Raw genomic sequence first — 20,184 nt, 5'->3', positions numbered from 1 at the left:
GAAAGTGCTGGCAGGTCGATAGAAACACAAACAGACACATACATACACACAAAATTCAAGCTTTCGCAACAAACTGTTGCCTCATCAGGAAAGAGGGAAGGAGAGGGAAAGACAAAAGGAAGTGGGTTGTAAGGGAGAGGGTAAGGAGTCATTCCAATCCCGGAAGCGGAAAGACTTACCTTAGAGGGAAAAAAGGACGGGTATACACTCGCACACACAAACACATATCCATCCACACATATACAGACACAAGCAGACATATTTAAAGACAAAGCGTTTGGGCAGAGATGTCAGTCGAGGCGGAAGTGCTTCTCAGGCTTGTCTGACATTTGGCATTACCCCCAAAGGCCTCACACTTAAAGTTCCCATCTCTGGCTGCAACCCTTCTTTCCATCAGTCCCTATACCAGTTCCAAACTGAGCAATCCATTGCCCTCACCCACCTAATCCTTCACCTACACATCAACTCCTTCCGCCTCGACTGACATCTCTGCCCAAACTCTTTGTCTTTAAATATGTCTGCTTGTGTCTGTATATGTGTCGATGGATGTGTGTGTGTGTGTGTGTGTGTGTGTGTGTGTGTGTGTGTGTGTGTGTGCGAGTGTATACCCGTCCTTTTTTCCCCCTAAGGTAAGTCTTTCCGCTCCAGGGATTGGAATGACTCCTTACCCTCTCCCTTAAAACCCACTTCCTTTCGTCTTTCCCTCTCCTTCCCTCTTTCCTGATGAGGCAACAGTTTGTTACGAAAGCTTGAATTTTGTGTGTATGTATGGGTCTGTTTGTGTTTCTATCGACCTGCCAGCGCTTTCGTATGGTAAGTCACATAATCTTTGTTTTTAAATATATTTTTCCCGCGTGGAATGTTTCCCTCTATTTTATATATCCCTCTATTTTTATATATATATATATATATATATATATATATATATATATATATATATACACTCGCACACACACACATATCCATCCACACATATACAGACACAAGCAGACATATTTAAAGATGTCTGCTTGTGTCTGTATATGTGTGGATGGATATGTGTGTGTGTGCGAGTGTATACCCGTCCTTTTTTCCCCCTAAGGTAAGTCTTTCCGCTCCCGGGATTGGAATGACTCCTTACCCTCTCCCTTAAAACCCACTTCCTTTCGTCTTTCCCTCTCCTTCCCTCTTTCCTGATGAGGCAACAGTTTGTTGCGAAAGCTTGAATTTTGTGTGTATGTTTGTGTTTGTTTGTGTGTCTGTCGACCTGCCAGCACTTTCATTTGGTAAGTCACATCATCTTTGTTTTTAGATATATATTTCCTACGTGGAATGTTTCCCTCTATTATAACCATATATATATATATATATATATATATATATATATATATATATATCAATATAATGGAAGGAAACATTCCACGTGGGAAAAATTATATATAAAAACAAAGATGAGGTGACTTACCGAACAAAAGCGCTGGCAGGTCGATAGACACACAAACAAACACAAACACACACACAAAATTCAAGCTTTCGCAACAAACTGTTGCCTCATCAGGAAAGAGGGAAGGAGAGGGGAAGACGAAAGGAAGTGGGTTTTAAGGGAGAGGGTAAGGAGTCATTCCAATCCCGGGAGCGGAAAGACTTACCTTAGGGGGAAAAAAGGACAGGTATACACTCGCACACACGCACATATCCATCCACACATACAGACACAAGCAGACATATTTAAAGACAAGTCTTTAAATATGTCTGCTTGTGTCTGTATGTGTGGATGGATATGTGCGTGTGTGCGAGTGTATACCTGTCCTTTTTTCCCCCTAAGGTAAGTCTTTCCGCTCCCGGGATTGGAATGACTCCTTACCCTCTCCCTTAAAACCCACTTCCTTTCGTCTTCCCCTCTCCTTCCCTCTTTCCTGATGAGGCAACAGTTTGTTGCGAAAGCTTGAATTTTGTGTGTGTGTTTGTGTTTGTTTGTGTGTCTATCGACCTGCCAGCGCTTTTGTTCGGTAAGTCACCTCATCTTTGTTTTTATATATATATATATATATATATATATATATATATATATATATATATGTGTGTGTGTGTGTGTGTGTGTGTGTGTGTGTGTGTGACTTGCCAGGGTTGATGGACACGCAGACAAACACAAGCATGCACGCGGGATTCAAGCTTTTGCAACCAGCGGTTGCTTCATTGGGGGGGGGGGGGGGGGGGGTATGTGGGTTTTGGGGGAGAAAGTGGGGAGTCGTTCCAGTTCCGGGAGCGGGGGGACTTGCCTTAGGGGGAGGAACCGCTCCCGGGATTGGAATGACTCCTTACCCTCTACCTTAAAACCCACATCCTTTCGTCTTTCCCTCTCCTTCCCTCTTTCTTGATGAAGCAACTGCTGGTTGCAAAAGCTTGAATTTTGTGTGTGTTTGTTTGTGTGTCTATTGACCTGCCAGCGCTTTTGTTTGGTAAGTCTCATCATCTTTGTTTTTAGATATATTTTCCCCACGTGGAATGTTTCCCTATATTATATTCATATATATTGTATATTATTTATGTATTATACCTTGTATTTAAATATCACATTCTTATACTAGCAAGCTTTTCTTAGAGCACACCTTTGAATGATGTAATGAAATACCAGTAAAGGAACAATGAGCTAGCTTACTCTGAGCAACCGTTCTTGAGAAATGACCATTGTACAAGCTTGTGAATCATCATGGAGGAACTGCAGTCAATGACAAGCTGAAATTTAAGTCTTTGTGTATTTCTCCAAACAGTGGATTACATTAGAGTGGACGGACTGTTCATTCTATAACCTCATAGTTAGGTGTTCCCCATATTAGGAAAACAAAAAATACATAATACATATTTATAGAGCAATTGATATGTTAATGTACTTCTTCCTTTTATATTGCACCAAGCATTGTCAGAAACAAAAATAGTTCATGAGGTTTACTCACTTGGATTGCATTAATGCACTGCATCTGTGCGGAAGTTAGCATGGCATTCATGTTACTTGATATGGTTAAAAATAAGTTCATCTATTGGTTCTGCTACTGGATTCATCGATGGAGTGGGAGTTGGCCATTAATAAATTCATTAGGCTCCACTTAAATTCTACTTTATTAGCAGCCAAACTTTTTATGGATGCTGGCAAGCTATTGAAAATGTATTTCCCTGATTAATGGGCAATTCTCTGGAGTGAGCAATTGGAACTCATGAAGATCATTCTTTTTCCGGGTATTGAACTTGTGAACTGAGGTATTGATTTCTCGCATATGACAAATTTCATCAAGAATAAATTCGCTGGCAGGTGGCAGGTAGTATACTCAGTTCTTTCAACAAGCTTCTGCACAACATACTAAAATTTACTTCCCAACCAAGTCATACTTTTGGAACCAGAAAAATTTAGTTCAGCTTGATGAATTACCACAAAATACAAAACCTGGAGCATTGAGTTATGATGTGCCATATTATATAGTATGATCTATTTAATTTAAATTTACATTTGCAGTTTTCTTTGCTACTGTGAGTATAATTTTCAGGTAATGCATCCAATGGGGTGGGATGCCTTTGGACTTCCTGCAGAAAATGCTGCCATACAGCATAAAGTGGAGCCTCACCAATGGACTGAGAGTAACATTTCTCACATGAAAACCCAATTGCAGAAACTTGGTTGCAGTTTTGACTGGAAAAGAGAGCTGGCAACTTGTGACCCTAAATATTACCAATGGACACAATACATTTTTCTAAAATTGTATGAAGCTGGCCTAGTCTATCAAAAGGAGGTAACACATATTTCAAGTGTAATATTGTTAGTATTTAATGTGATCCTCAGTCAGTAGGAGTTTGTGAAACATTTTGAAAATAAGTGTTCTGTCATTTATTCACAAGTTTTATATCTAGCTATTCCTCAAATATTTTCAGTCTCTAGTAAGTAGTCTTACATTTGTATCTTTCATTTTGCTTATGGAGAAATCATTTTGCATACCAAAACCCAATATAATTATTTTTCAGTTCTATAGGGTCATTATTCTTTGTTACTTGCTCCAGTTTTGATACCAGTAAAGCTATTTGTTAATTTGTCCGAGTATAAATACCATAATTCTATGGATTAAGAAAACTGTTTATCATAGCTGCGAATGTTTTCATACACATAGTAATCAAGATGATGGAAAAGATTTAATTTGTTGTGATTTGTTATCAGTTTCATACTCAGTGCAGAACCCATAAAAATTCCTGTTTCTGTGACTGGCCAAAAATTAATAATGTAGTTTTAAGTAAAATAATAAACTGTCATCAATTCAGTTAGAACCCCATTGCTATGTCTGTGAACCAGATTTTGTACGGAACATTGTCACTGTCACAAATATTTTACATTGAAAATATTGCAGAGGCGAACTAAGTAGTACAAATAACTAGTGTGTAATGTAATAAATAGCACAAAGTTGCTGCTGCTTTTTGAATATATTGATTCACTAAATTCAGAACTAGCTTTAAGTTCTCATTTGAGTTAGTACCTTATATTTGGGACTGTCAGTTCAACATGTGGGATACACAAAGGTCATTTATATGAGGATATGTATAATCTAATGTGCAGAAACTTCCTGGCAGATTAAAACCGTGTGCCGGACCGAGGAATCGAACTCAGGACCTTTGTCTTTTGTAGGCAAGTGCTCTACTGAGCAACCCATGCATAATTCACGACCCATCCTCACAGCCTCAATTCTGCCAGTACCTTGTCACCTACCTTTCAAACTTCACAGAAGCTCTTCTGCAAACCTTCGCAGAAGAACTTCTGTGGAGTTTGGAAGGTAGGAGACAAGGTACTGGCGGAATAGAGGCTGTGAGGATGGGTTGTGAGTTGTGCTTGGTAGCTAAGTAGAGCACTTGTCCATGAAAGATGAAGGTCCCAGGTTCGAGTCTCGGTCCAGCACACAGTTTTAATCTGCTGGGAAATTTCATATCACCATACACTCTGCTGCAGAGTAAAAATCTCATTCTAATGTACAGAAGTTTGAGTTATGAAATACTTTTACTGTAGTTTGTGCTGCAGCTAGTATTTGAGAATGGAGGATTCAGTGGTGACCTGTCAACTGGATGTTAAACCTCAGTTACTGAAAGTTACAGATTTTTTTGTGTCTGTGTGTGTGTGTGTGTGTGGGGGGGGGGGGGCCTCATGTGGGGGTGCGGCAGTGGCATGGAGACATGGTGTGGGCATGCACAGGAGGGAGAGGGAGAGAGAGAGAGAATATAAACTTTTCATTTTATTGGTGAGGACTGCAAAGTGGTAAAAGATATTCCATGTATTTTGTAAGGGTCCTTCTTCTTCTTCTTCTTCTTCTTCTTCTTCATTTTCATCGCCTCCTCCTCCTTCTTGCTTTTCAGGTTTTGGCTAAGATAAGCTTATTTCTGTCATCATTCTCTCCTTGGTTTGCCCACTGACCTCCACAGTGGTTCATAATCCAAAATATGCAGAACACATTCCTTTTATTCTGTTTGATCTGTGCAGCAGCTTTCTCTGTCATAAATTTTATGCATATTTCTACTCTTATGTAGTTGTTCCTGATTTTGTCCTGTCTGCTGCAACCTTTAACAGATTTGGAAAATTTCATTTCTAATGTTTATAGTCACATAAGAACAGTGAAACACCGAATTCCCTTGGTGGGACAGTTTGCATGCTTCCACAAAACAGACTGTAGTTGCAGCTACATTGGAGAGGTATGTGTGGAAGGGCCAGACAAACATTTCATTTCTATAGAGGTGCAGCAGCATTTTCAGTAATTTCAGGGGCAACAGTCTGGAGTATGATTGGTTATTCTGGCCTTGTCACATTAGCCAACATAGCCTTGCTGTGGTTGTAAAGCAAACAGCTGAAAGCAAAGGGGAAGTGCAGCCATTATATTTCCCAAAAACCTGCCACTGTACTTTATGGTTTAATTACAATGGCATCCTCTTGGATAAAATGTTCAGGAGTTAAAACAGCCACCCTTTCCATTCTCCAAGTGGGGACTACTCATGAGGCTGCTGTCTTTAGGGTAGGGGGATTAGTGTTTCCCAGTTCATAGTGAGGAATGTTAACATCATTTAATAATGTAAGTAAGTTAGAGAATTTCAAAGGGAAGATAGAAAGGCTGAAGCTATAGTGAGAATTAGTGTAGGGAGGTGGCAGGAGAAACAGGACCTCTAATCAGATGAAGACAGGGTTACAAATATAAAATCAAATAGGTGTAGTGCAAGAACAAGTATGATAATGTATAAGAAAATAGAAATGCTGGTGATCTACTTTCAACTACATAGTGAACCTATCATAGGTATGAAGCCACAGTGGCCAACAGTAGGAAAAGTATACAGGGTGATTCACAAAGATATGCAGATATTTTAATGTGTTATTTTAGAAGTAAAACTAAAGAAAAAAGTTCAGATAAACATAGGTCCGAAAATGTTTAGTTACAGAGTTATGGCTAGTAAAAGATTTTGACTGAAATTTAGCAACTTCGCTAATATGAAGCCATCGCAAAACTGAATGAGGTTAAAGTAAAGCACCTAAATCAGGATGGTGGACGTGGGTTTGAACTGTCGTTCTCCCGAATGCGAGTCCAGTGTGCTAACCACTGTGCCACCTCGCTTGGTACATAAATATTCAGTCAGGTCTTGATAAGATGGAGTGGTGCAAAGATTGGTGACATGCTTTTAATGTTCAGAAGTGTTAGATTATGCATTTCACAAAATGGGGAAAAAAAATGTCGTATCCTATGACTACAATATCAATGAGTCACAGTTGGAACCGAGTCACAGTTGGAATTGACCAACTCACAAAAATACCAGGATTGAACACTTTGTAGGGATATGAAATGGAATGAACACACTGGTTCAGTTGTGGGTAAAGCAGGTGGTAAACTTTGGTTTATTGGTAGAATACTGGGGAAGTGCAATCAGTCTGCAAGGAGATTGCTAACAGATGACTTATGCAACACATTCTAGAACATTGCTCAAGTGTGTGGGACCCACACTATAGGACAAATGGGGGATATTGACCTTATAGAGAGAAGGGCACCATGAATGGTCACAAGTTTGTTTGACCCATAGGAGGGTGTTACCAAGATGGTGAAGAAATTGAACTGGCAAACTCTTGAAGATATGTGTAAATTAACCCGAGAAAGTCTATTAATAAAATTTTGAGAACCGGCTTCAAATGATGACTAGGAATATGCTACAACCCCCTACGTATCGCTCACTTAGGGGTCATTGGAGCAAGATTAGAACAATCACAGCATACACAGAGGCATTCGAACAATCATTCTTCCCATGCTCCATAAGTGAATGGAACAGGAAGAAACCCGAATAACTTATACAATAGGACGTTCCCTCTGCCAAGCACTTCACAGTTGATGCAAAGTGTAGATGTACAAGTAGATATCATTCTGTTACTCAGATATCAATGTGTAACCCTACATCTACCTAACTGACAAATGGTGATTGCAGTAGTTGGAACAATTTATTCATTAAATAATTAAAAATAGGAAACTGTTTTGAGGTTTTTGTAATTTGTTTTTGCATGTGACGTGATACAGATGGACGCCACACATTTTCTTTTGTGTTAGCAGAAGAGCCAACACCGCGTTAGAGTGGAGGCCGAGATGCACGCATTTTAGTTCATGCAGGCTGGCGTGAGGAGGGAAGAACTATACCGACATGAGGTCTGGAACATGACAAGGAATGAGAATTCAGAAAGCGGACGTAATTACTTTGATACTTAACTTTAATCCATTAATGATGAACGTCGCTCTTGAAGGTACATGATTCACAATATTATCTGTTCAGAATACATTCTTGAAGTAATTATAGTAACTGAATAGGGCGCCTTGCTAGTTCGTAGCAAATGACGTAGCTGAAGGCTATGCTAAACTGTCGTCTCTGCAAATGAGAGCATATGTAGACAGTGATTCATCGCTAGCCACGTCGGCTGTACAACTGGGGCGAGTGCTATGGAGTCTCTCTAGACTAGACCTGCCATGTGGCGGCGCTCAGTCTGCAATCACTGATAGTGGCGACAGCGGGTCCGACATATACTAACGGACCGCGGCCGATTTAAAGGCTACCACCTAGCAAGTGTGGTGTCTGGCGGTGACACCACATTTTCAATGTGTGACAGAGTTTGCAGTATTATCACGAATTACAGTGCCTGTGGCCATTTGTATTTGTTCTGTGATGTGGCATCTCGTCTTGGAGTAATAAGGTGCGCTACGAGTAAGGAATGTGCCTTGACAATGCTGACAATGTCACAATGAGCAAAAGACGTCCACAGAAATATTAAATCGTTCTTTTGTCCACGTAATATCACAGTCTAATGTCCAATGCTAAACTGAATGAACAAGTAGTATTTCTTGTTATTAACTGTTGTAATGTTATATGTTGGGATACAATACAAGCAGTTATCAGAAGTAGCAGTATGTGTGTTCCTTTATAGAAATTTGAGAGACACACTGCACTGATGTAGTCAAGAAGAATATTAACTATAGATGCAGCCTGTTCAAAACTGAAGATAACAACAAATCTGAAAGTTAATAAACATAGACAAGGCGTCTCTTGTATGAGTGATCCGGCACATATTTTTTCCAAATGTTTGTACCTTTATTTATATCCTGGTTCTCCACATTAAAGAGTATTCATCTGTTACATTTGAGCTAGTTGCTGTCGTTAATGACCAACAAGATTTTCTCCTATTTTTCAGCTTTTTTTTATATGTCAGGTTTATAATTTGCAGTGCCAACATTGTTGATATATGATCAAAAGTATCTTCCATGGAAGTTTCTCACTGTATTTTCTAACTCATTTTATTTAGTTATTTTTTTGCATTAGTTCCTGTTGTTCCCTCTGGAACGTAGGGCCGTGACAAAATTCCTCCACCTGGTACAATTGCTAGCAAGTCTCTTCACTTCACTTCACTCCAGGTTTTCCCATCCTTGCAGCTTCTCTCTTGATCACCCTTTTACTGGTCTGTTTGGGATGACCACGTTTTCTAACTCCTTGAGGGTTCCAGTCCAATGCCATCCTTCCAACAGCTCCATCTGGTTTCCTCAATATATGCCCAATCCAGTTTCATTTTCTTTCCTTGATTTGTATATTGATTGGTTGCTGATTTGTCTCCCTCCAGAGATCTTCATTTGTCATTGTATCTGGCCATCTCACATTTTAAATACGCTGGAGACAGCAGTTGATAAAAACTTGGAGCTGGTTTTTGATGTGGTTAGTCACCTTTCAAGTTTCGCAGCCATACAACAGAACAGCTTTCACATTACTATTGAAAAGCCAGAGTTTGGTCTTCTTTGAGATGTTCTTATTTCTCCAAAAAGAGTACAGTTGTACAAACACACCATTTGCTTTGCGGATGTGACTACGGACGTCCTCCTCAGCACCTCCTGTAGTCATGACTATACTTCTGAGATAGAGGAAAGATTGGACCTGTTCTACGTCCTCTCCAATAACAGCCAGCCTACTCATGATGGTGGAATTTACCCACATTTCTTTGGTTTTGTGAACACTTATCTTGAGGCCTGCAACTTCTGCCTCTCTCTGTAACCTGGCCTGTTTCTCTTTGATGTCTCGATATCATTGTGCCATTAAGCAGATGTCGTCTGTGAAATCTAGATCTTCGAGCCTATCCCGCATCCCCCATTGCACACCTCTCTTCCCTCCCCCTCCCCCCTCCCCCTCCCCTCACTCTCTTCATCATATGGTCCAACACCAAAGGAAATACTCCTGAATTAACATGGAAAGGCTCTGTCAGTTCTCCATTATATAGTACTTGGCATTCATAGTCTTCATACATTTCCTTGGTGATTTTAATAATCTTCAATGAAATACCATATTTTGCAAGTGTATCCCACATGGCTCATTGATTGACAGAGTCAAAAGCCTTGATAAGGTCCACACAGCTTCGAAGTTTTCTAAAATGCGCCTGCTCTCTCCTCAGTTGTGCTTCCACAGAATCCTTAATGTGGTTTAAAATGATTCTTGAAAGTACCTTACTCAGTACTGACAACAGGGTAATGCCCCACCAGTTGTTGCAGTTAGTAACATCTCCTTTTTTGGGTATTTTCATGATAATACCTCATTTCCAATCTGTTGGCAGTTTCTCCTCTCTCCATATATTCTCTAAGAGGATGTACAACAACCAGACAGTGGTGTCCAAATCTGTTTTCAGCATCTCAGATATATTATCTGGTACTGGTGCCTTCCCATTCTTGAACTGCTTCAGCACTATCTGAATTTCTGCTTTCGTGGGTGCATTTACACCAATGCTAGGATTACGATGATTGTATTCCCTTTGTTCTTGTTCTTCTACCTCCCTGCCAAGGTCTCTATTTAGAACTTTGTTAAAGTGTTCCTTCCATCTATGTGATTGTTCTTCATTTTTAGTTAGTACCTCCCCTTTCTTACACCTTATTGGTCGGTTCCTCTGGAAGCTATCCTTGGAGAGCATCTTAGAGATAGCATATATTTCTTTCGCATCCCCCCCTCGGCGCTGCCTGTTCTGCTCTGTCAAACTGTTCATCTATCCATCTTCTGTGGTCTCTTCTCACACTGCTTTTCACTTCCTTATCTGCTGCTCTATAATCAGCTTGTGCCTGTGCTTTTTGTTGCCTGGCCCTGCTCTGGTTTACTATTCCCTTGGCCTCCTTTCTATGGGTGATCTCCGGGTTCCCGGGTTCGATTCCCGGCGGGGTCAGGGATTTTCTCTGCCTCGTGATGGCTAGGTGTTGTGTGATGTCCTTAGGTTAGTTAGGTTTAAGTAGTTCTAAGTTCTAGGGGACTGATGACCTAAGCTGTTAAGTCCCATAGTGCTCAGAGCCATTTTTTATGGGTGATCTTCCTCCAGGTATGTTCGGACATCCAATCTCTCTGTTGGTGATTTTTCAAAGCCAAGTTGTCTCTCACTCACTTGCACAAAAGTATTCTTAACTTCTTTCCACATTTCCTCCATGTTCTTATCCTCAGTCATCTCCATTTTCAGTGCCTGGAATTGATTCTGGAGTTCCAGCTGGGACCCCTCAGCTATCTGTAGATCTTTACTTATGCCAAATCTTCTACTCTTTCTGGAAGCCACACTCTTCCTTCGGAAACTGGCAGTAACAAGGTGATGGGTTGCTACTTGCATCTACTCCTCTTCTACTCCACACATCTTCCAGGCTCCTCCTGAACTTCTTGGATACTGCGACGTGGTCAGTTTGATTTTCTGTGATATGATCTGAGGATACCCAAGTTATCTTATGACATCTCCAATGAGGAAATAAGGGCCCTTGTATTACAGGGTCATGGCTTGTGCAGACGTCACTAAATCTTTCCCCATTGTCATTCATTTCACCCAAGCCATGTACCCCCATTATCTGTTCTAACCCATCATTGTTATCTCCCACCCTGGCATTTATGTCTCCCATAACAATGAGGATATCTTTCTCGCTCACTCTCCTTACAGTCTCTCGTAACAGGTACTTCCTTCTTCTCGACCTCTGATGTGTCTATGGGGGCATAGCATTGGATAATCATCACGTTTCGGATCTTCGTCCTAGAAGACTCTTCTTTGCTGCCTTGGTCAACAATAGCCCAACTCCATTCCAGTGTTCCCCCTCCTCTTCACCTCCTGAGTATAAAAACATAATTCCATCCGATGTCTGCATTTCACCAAACTCTGGCCACCTCACTTCACTCAATCCCAGGATATCAGGCTTATAGTTATTCATTTCCCTGGTCACTTGTTTCAGCTTGCTACTCTCCCTCAAGGTTTGTATATTCCAAAAGCCAATTTTCGTTTTCCTTTTCATGCCAGAGGTCGTCACGAGTTTATCCATCTGCTTTTTTATTCTCATCTCGGTTTCAGTAATCAGGTTATTTAAGATTGGCCCACCACCTCTGAATGCCTTGGTGGGGCTGCCTCCTTATCGGCTAGGCAATGACGATTTACCAGATGTTCAGCGTATGGGCTTGGCATTTCCTCCGTACCCCTATATGTGGTTTAACTGCCAGCATCGGTTAAGTGGAGGAAGTGGAAAGGAAAAGAAAAAGAATGGGCTAGGGATAGGAAAAGGACAGGAGACAGGTTTCCAATAGGCTGTTATGGGACACACTTTGTCTGGCTCCTCCCCTTCGGCCTGTCTGGCATGGGTGACCCTGCTGGTAGCTACGATACCACCAGCATAGCCCTCCAGATCCAGAGCACGCAAACCATCTCTCCCACACGGACAGTGCTGCGGTAAGGCGGTGTCCCCTTAGGAGGGTATTTAAGGAGGAATACTGTTTCGTATTGTTAAATTGAAAAGGTGACATCTATATTCGTATACCATCAACCAAAATATGTACTTTATTTATGTTAATGAAGTATGCTTACCTCTTTGGTATCAAAGTAATCTACCTCCAAAAAACATTGATTTGAAACTATCAATTGTTTGACATGTAATTTGTTTAGTATCAAACAACAAGAAGTCTAGAATTGAATAACAGCAATATTATGGAAAGTGTAGATTGCTACTCACCACATAGAGGAGGTATTGAGTCGCAGGCAGACACAATGAAAAAGATATGTATTCATAAGTTTTTGGACAAATTCCTTCTGTAACAGAGGACACACACACACACACACACACACACACACACACACACACACACACACGAGATGATTGTCTCTAGGCACTTGGGCTTCAGCTTCCGGAGAGAATTGCAGTGTGTGTATGAGTTTTGAATGTGTGTGTGTGTGTGTGTGTGTGTGTGTGTGTGTGTGTGAGAGAGAGAGAGAGAGAGAGAGAGAGAGAGAGAGAGTGAGTCCTACTTCAGATTGAGAACTTTGTCCAAAAGCTTACAATTGTGTACCGTATTTTAGCAGTCATTCTTTTTTTACCTGCCTGTGACTGAATGCCTCCTTTATTTGGTGGGTAGGGCAATCCACCCTTCCCATAATATGTTTAGTAGACTTCTCATAAAATTTAGGTCTTAAACACAATGAATCAGCTATATCAAAAATGGAAATTTCGCGATCTTGCCTCCTCTTGGGCAAATTTATTTGAGCAGCTACATGTCTGTTACCTGTGGCTGCTCATTTATACCCATTCCATGTAATTGAGTTGCATTGTTATCATGTTCTGTGGCCTGTTGTATTGTCTCTTGTTCCACTACAAACCATGTAGACTTCAGTCTGTTATTAGAGTTACTGATTCTGACATAATGTTAATTTTCTTTGAATTTTAATAATATTTCTTAGATAATTCTAAGTAGTTTTTGTAGTGCACAACTAATGCAGGATCTTTACTTTTCTTGCCAACACATACATCTCCCTTTTTCTTTCACGAGATACTTTAGTCCCTCTAGTGATCCATGCATTGTTACATTGCTGAAAAACATTTGTCCTGAGTTATGAATTATTCTAAGTGATTTCCACTAAGGATAATTGATATTGTAAGGCACTGTCATATTGTAGAGGGGGACCAAAGGATGAGGATAGTAAGCTGGTTCAAATGGATTTAGGTCACAGTAGGTATTCAGAGGTGAAGAGGCTCGCAAAGGATAGAGTAGTGTCGAGAGCTGCATCCACCCAGTCATCAGACTAAATACGAGTACCACAACAATACTAGTCACATAACTTATTCCTGTCAACACAATCAGTTATTTTTTCCAAAATCTGAGAGACTTAATTGTGTCTTTAATTTATATGTCAGTAATTTTTAACAATTATTTTAATGTAGACTGTACAATACTATGGAAAAGAGAGACTGCTACTTACCATAACGATGATATGTCAAGTAGCAGGAAGACATAATGAAAAGACTGTTACACATTAAGCTTTCAACCAAAGCCTTCTTCAGAAAAAAATGGGCGTGTGTGTGTGTGTGTGTGTGTGTGTGTGTGTGTGTGTGTGTGTGTGTGTGTGTGTGTGAACAGTCTTTTCATTGTGCCTGTCTGCAGTTCAGCACCTCCTCTTTGTTGTAAGTAGCAATCTATCCTTCCCATAATATTGTTGATATTCCAATGTGGAGTTTGCATGTTTTAAATACCCTTGGCCGGCCATGGTGGCCGAGCAGTTCTAGGAGCTTCAGTTCGGAACCGTGCGACTGCTACGGTCGCAGGTTCGAATCCTGCCTTGGGCATGGATATGTGTGATGTCCTTAGGTTAGTTAGGTTTAAGTAGTTCTAAGTTCTAGGGGACTGATGACCTAAGATGTTAAGTCCCATAGTGCTCAGAGCCATTTGAAATACCCCTGTACTATTTGGGATAATTCATTTTTTAAGGTGCTGTGCCTCAGTTAGTAAAAATGGAACCCATATAAGATCTCTTTGTTGTCCATCCGACTTTTAAAAATCCGCCGGCGCGGTGGCCGAGCGGTTCTAGGCGCTTCAGTCCGGAACCGCACGACTGCTACAGTCGCAGGTTCGAATCCTGCCTCGGGCATGGATATGTGTGATGTCCTTAGGTTAGTTAGGTTTAAGTAGTTCTAAGTTCTAGGGGACTGATGACCTAAGACGTTAAGTCCCATAGTTCTCAGAGCCAGCCATTTGTTAAAAATCCTTTTTCTCAGGAATGTATCAAGCTGAATTTAAGTCAGTTCAGTTAAAAAGATATGCCCATTTGTGTCACACATGTTAATATTTAACAACTAAAACAATCAATTACTTACAAAATAATTTAACTGGATAGATTAAAAATTTACTCTCCAAGCGGCGGAAACACACACACACACACACACACACACACACACACACACAGAAGACGGTTGTAATTGGCATGCTTTCAGATCCAGTGGCTCCTCCTTCAGGGAGAAGGATTGAAGGGGAAGGATGAGGGGTGAAGGAAAAGGACTGGAGATGTCTAGGAAAAGGGGTAGATGTTGGGAAAGCCATCCCAAATCACGGGTCAGGGAAGGCTTACTGCATGGTATGAGAAGATACATGAAAACTGTAAATTTGTAATTATATCACATGATATTTCTGTCTGTTTGTCCATCTGTTAAGACCCCTTTTTCTCTGGAATGTGTCGACATATCAAGCTGAAATTGATCCCTTGGCAGTACAAGAAACATTAGGTTCTAAGTCAGTGCAGCCAAAAGGTATGGCTATTTACGTTGCATATTTTGATACTCACAAACTCATCCATCAGAACCTACAGCATACTTCCCATTGATCTAAAATGATGAAATTTAATGGTAAGTAAGGTTTCACAGTACAAGTAAGGGAAACAATCTGAAAGTATTGATTTTTAATTATATCACATGAAAAAAAATGTTTCTTTTGTTACTTGTTATCCAATGTCAAACTTGAAATTAAAATAATCAATAGTTGTGCATTCAGGCTGACTGGGTCACAGTGGTAAAAGTCAAGCATCAGGCAAGGAATGACTTTATTGCTCGTGTGACACGTTTCAGAATTTATCAGTCATCAGATATACAGGAGCAGTTACTGTACATAGGTTAGTATTTCAAGTTGTATGTGAATGTTTGTGTCACATACAACTTGAAATGCCATATCTATATGCAATAGTTGCTTCTGGATATCTGATGATGGATAAATCCCAAAACATGTCATATGAGCAATAAGATCATTCCTTGCCATTTGTTTGACTTTTACCATTGTGCCCACTCAGCCTGAATGGAGAACTAGTGATTATTATAATATTCTCACTTGCCTCCTGCGTGATTTTGTCACATTTATATCATTAAAACATTCTCGAAAATCTTCGAATCTCTAGGCCCGATATCTTGCCACAGTATCAGTCTTGATGACAGCCAAACATTGTAGAAATTCTCTGATTATATCACATTGTTTAATGTGGTGGACCAGTTCTTCGAATATTACATCTCAGCTTCCATTAAATATTGAACTGCGAAAGTCAATTGCCAGGATCTGTGTAATGGAAGAAATATGCTGTGATATTGTATGTAATATACAACCACTATTACAGTTACATGTATTCTGCAAATATTATTTAATGTCGAATGTTTGCAAGAACTGTCTGCTTTCAAATGTTTTTCTTTAAGCCAACACGTACCCTTAAGCCACTTTTGCTCTTTCTCCCCCACCTCGTTTCCCTACCTAGGACAGTATAATGTCAGCTGTTTGCTGTAATTTTCTGTACTTAGTGGCATTTGTTTTTCACTTTTTAGTCCATGGTGAACTGGGATCCAGTGGATGAAACAGTTTTGGCTGATGAACAAGTTGATGTTAATGGCTGTTCGTGGAGATCTGGAGCAAAAGTGGAGAAAAAACTTCTTAAACAATGGTTCATTAAAACAACACAGTTTTCAAAGTTAGTTTAACTGTTTTTGTTGATACAGTTTTCATATTAGTTAGTAAAAGGATGTTTTAATTGTAAATAAACAGTAACGTTTCTAGTATGCACTTAAAGCATGGTGAAAAAGGCTGGCTGTCTTCGTTTCATAAGATGGAGCACTCAGCAGTATGTGCACGTGCAGCTGCCACCCCCTGCCCCTCCCCATCGACACCCCGCCCCCCTCACACATACACACACACACCACTCCCTCCACTACCATCACTCCCTGTGCTGTTTGGCAATGATGATAAAGTTGACCCTTGGCATGGCTGGCCAGAAAAGCCAGAGCTGTGCCTTGCTCTATGTTCATAATGGTGAGACAAGAGAAGAGGTGAGGTAGGAGGGTAGAACTGTCTCCGTCCTGCAGTGCTGACACCATTGCCCTGGTTTTGTTCTTATACAGAAGCAGAGGTGACATGTGGAAATATTGATAGCACTTGGAGACAAATGAATGTCTTCCAACTAGTGCCAGTTTTCTCAGCCTGCAGTCAGCACCAGTAAAAAAGGGTCAACTTATCACGGCCAGATAGTATGTTGTCTTTCCCCATCTCCCTTTTAGCATGGGGAAAAAATTTCTGAGGTGATGAAGTGCAGAAACTCCCCTGTTATGAGACAACTTTGTACTTGGTATTTGAGGCTCCCAGCTTTTTAACATATTACTGCCACATACCTACCAACATCCATACCTAAAAAATCTATGCCCTTAACCCACACACAGAAACATACACCATAAAATCTGTGAATTACAGCACTGTATTACCTTTAACAATCAGCTTTATTTACTTACGCAAAGGGTTATAAGACTTTGCTAATTTCTGTAATTCTTTTATTGCTTATCGGCTACTGTTACAAGTATGATCCTTTGGACATTGCTTCAGTCATTCGTTCATAATAACATTAATATGTTGTATTTGTAACTGTGTCATTCCCATGTCTGTCTCTTTTAATATGCTTTTTCAATTATATAAATAAAATATGTGGAGCATGCAGTCATTGGTTCATATGCATATTAAGCCATTTTCTCATTGTGTAATGAAACCTTAATTTACATCACACTGTCTTAAAGTTAAAATCTACAGTTTTTTTAAAAATTTTTAGATTTGCGAAATTGTTCATGTTCTCCTCAACAAAAAAAGTATATTGTGTTTCAAATACTTACATTTAATGTCCGAAAAAAACTGTTGTCGCTCATTGATAAGTTGACTGACTAGCACTCATAATAATAATAGTAGTAACAATAACAGCAGCAAAAGTAGTAGTAATAATAAGAATGATAATAATAATGTAAATCCTTTCAGATCCCTACTTGATGGTCTTGATGACCCTTGTCTGAAGAACTGGCGTGATGTTATTGACTTACAGAGACACTGGATTGGTGAATGTAATGGAACCACATTACAGTTTGAATTAGTTGATGTGCCTGATGCCAACACCGATAATAATTCCAAACGAACTCTAACTGTGTGGACTGAAACCCCAGAGTTCATTTTTGGTGCATCATTTATTGCTGTTTCCCCAAACAGTGTTCTGGACCAACTATATGGAAGATGTGAGCAGAATATTTGTTCAAAAGGCTTTGTGAAACTTCCAATATTTGCCAAAAATCCATTTACTGCTCAGTTGCTTCCAGTATTTGTGACTGACCAGGTGGAGTTCAGCGAAGGCACGGACACTCACCTGGGCATACCAGGAATTTCTGACTCTGATAAAGACCTTGCCCTTTCTGCTAATATTCCAATATTTAGCATTCCTGAGGAAGAATGTAGTACTCCCGAGTTTTCAAGTAGTAACAGTTCTGTACGAGAACAGATCTGCCACATTGCCAGGCAACGAGGCATTGGTGGATACCCGACAAGTTCAAAACTTCACGATTGGCTGATATCTAGACAGCGATACTGGGGCACGCCTATACCAATGGTACATTGTTCTAACTGCAAAGGGCCCCAGCCAGTTCCAGTTGCCGAACTGCCTGTTGTATTACCACAACTGCGAGGGAAAGAGAGATTGTCAATGAAGGAAGCAACTGCTTGGCTACACACGAAATGTCCCAGGTAAGTAACTTGTCAATATCTGATGCAAAACAAATGTTAGAGTATCAGCATAAGAAATGTAGACCCATTTATTTTCTTGTTGAGATTTTGTATAGATACAGGTAATATTACCCTTCTAAGTACTGTGTTTCCAGACTTCATTATATCATCTACTAGGGTCACTGAATCATGTGGCTCAAGGAGGTGCAAGATTAAGACAGTCTCATTTCATATGGTAGTAAGGAAAGAGGTTCTTATGGCAAACTGACAAGCCAAATAAGTACAGATGAATAATAGACCCACACTGAGGAAATCCTCAAGGATGTGATACAACTTGGAAAAAGATATGTAATACTTGTTTATAAATGAACTGATATATTAATGTTAAACAAAAACAATTTGGGAGCCATATTTACACAGATTTACTTACTTGTTCATTTAAATAAATACCGTACTTACTCGAATCTAAGTCGCACTCAAATCTAAGCTGCACCTGAAAAATGAGACTCGAAATCAAGGGGGGGGGGGGGGGGGGGAAATCCTGAATCTAAGCCGCACCTGAAATTTGAGACTTGAAATTTCAAGGGGAGAGAAAAGTTTTAGGCTGCACCTCCAAATCGAAACAAAGTTGGTCCATTGTAATATGAGACACAATTTAGGTCGAATGAATGACGATACAGCTACAGTGGTGTGGTTTGAGTCGTAAGCTTAGCAGTTAAGCTTTACCAGGTAGCCATTGCTATGTGTCAGGCGCTCCGTCCGTATTTATACGGGTACCCTTCCTTTTTCACGTGCTTCGTATGGTTTGAATTGATTGCTTATTTTTCTTTGATAAGTGTCGTTCTCTTTGTTTTAGGTGTTTACATCACTCTAAGCTGAAAAAGCATGTATGTATTGTTTGTCGCATTCTGATAATGTGTGTTTAAAAGAGAGGAATCGTCTCATTAGCGAAACAATGGCAAGAGACTGCTGTTTGTTGTTACTGCTGCTTTCTTCGATAATGATCAACAAGAACCAAATAATAGACTGCGTATGAAAGATGTTCTGAACGAGAGTTTAGCGAAAATTTTTCTCCGTTTGAAAATCTTTGCAGACGCCTCTTTAGTACATTATATTTTGCACAGAAATTAGAGTCATCTTAGATTTAAAAATCTAGTCAATTGCCGTGCTTCATTTCTGACTGTACCACTATTAGGCATAAGAATAATACGAATATAAACATGACATGATATGTATATTCTTCCTCGTTTGCTGTTGTCTCACTCAAGTTTCGTAGTTTATTAGGCAGACGGGATTTAAATGAGATGGCAGCAAACATGAAACAATACATGGCAAAATGTTTATATTCGTATTATTCTTATGGTGAAGAGAATACTGCATGTGATTCACAATACATAAAAGTTCCTATTAGCAACCATCTCTTCTCTCAGGTAGGAAAAAATTCAGAACGTAGAGTTCTGACAAACATCCCACACAGTCTTGCCAGTCGGATTTTCATAGTACATTGAAATGCTGTGACATTCGAAGATGAACAATACGGAATTTGTATTTACTTCGTTGGATAATGTATGAAAATGCAGTGGTCGAAACTCGGAGCGGAGAAAAAAGCTCATCTTCCACCTTTTTTTTTAATTTATTTACTGACGCAGAGGTTTTGACGCCAGTATTTATCTTTGTGTAGTGCCTCGTATATTCGACGGTAGAACTTAGTTGTGGCGGCACGTAGCAACATTTTTCAGAACTTCCGCTTACTTTGCACTTGATTCTAAGCTGCAGGCAGTTTTTTGGATTACAAAAACCGGAAAAAAAGTGTGGCTTAGGTTCGAGTAAATACGGTAAATTTATTATTGTACTGAAGCTGTGCCA

The 20,184-nt window shown here is 39.9% G+C and overlaps 1 protein-coding gene across 2 annotated transcripts in view; it reads left to right on the top strand.

Moving 5' to 3' along the window:
• LOC124616787 (probable leucine--tRNA ligase, mitochondrial) overlaps positions 1-20,184 on the top strand; it is a 130,974-nt gene that overhangs the window by 29,425 nt on the left and 81,365 nt on the right. For both annotated transcript variants that reach the window (XM_047145202.1, XM_047145203.1), the window contains exons 3-5: positions 3,519-3,761; positions 16,122-16,264; positions 17,587-18,339. In XM_047145202.1, the coding sequence (XP_047001158.1) occupies positions 3,519-3,761; positions 16,122-16,264; positions 17,587-18,339 (1,139 nt within the window). The remainder of the gene's footprint in view (positions 1-3,518; positions 3,762-16,121; positions 16,265-17,586; positions 18,340-20,184) is intronic.

Source organism: Schistocerca americana, chromosome 5, assembly GCF_021461395.2.
Source record: "Schistocerca americana isolate TAMUIC-IGC-003095 chromosome 5, iqSchAmer2.1, whole genome shotgun sequence".
In the NCBI taxonomy this organism is placed as follows: Eukaryota; Metazoa; Arthropoda; class Insecta; order Orthoptera; family Acrididae; genus Schistocerca; species Schistocerca americana.
This window is presented reverse-complemented; position numbering and strand designations above follow the sequence as displayed.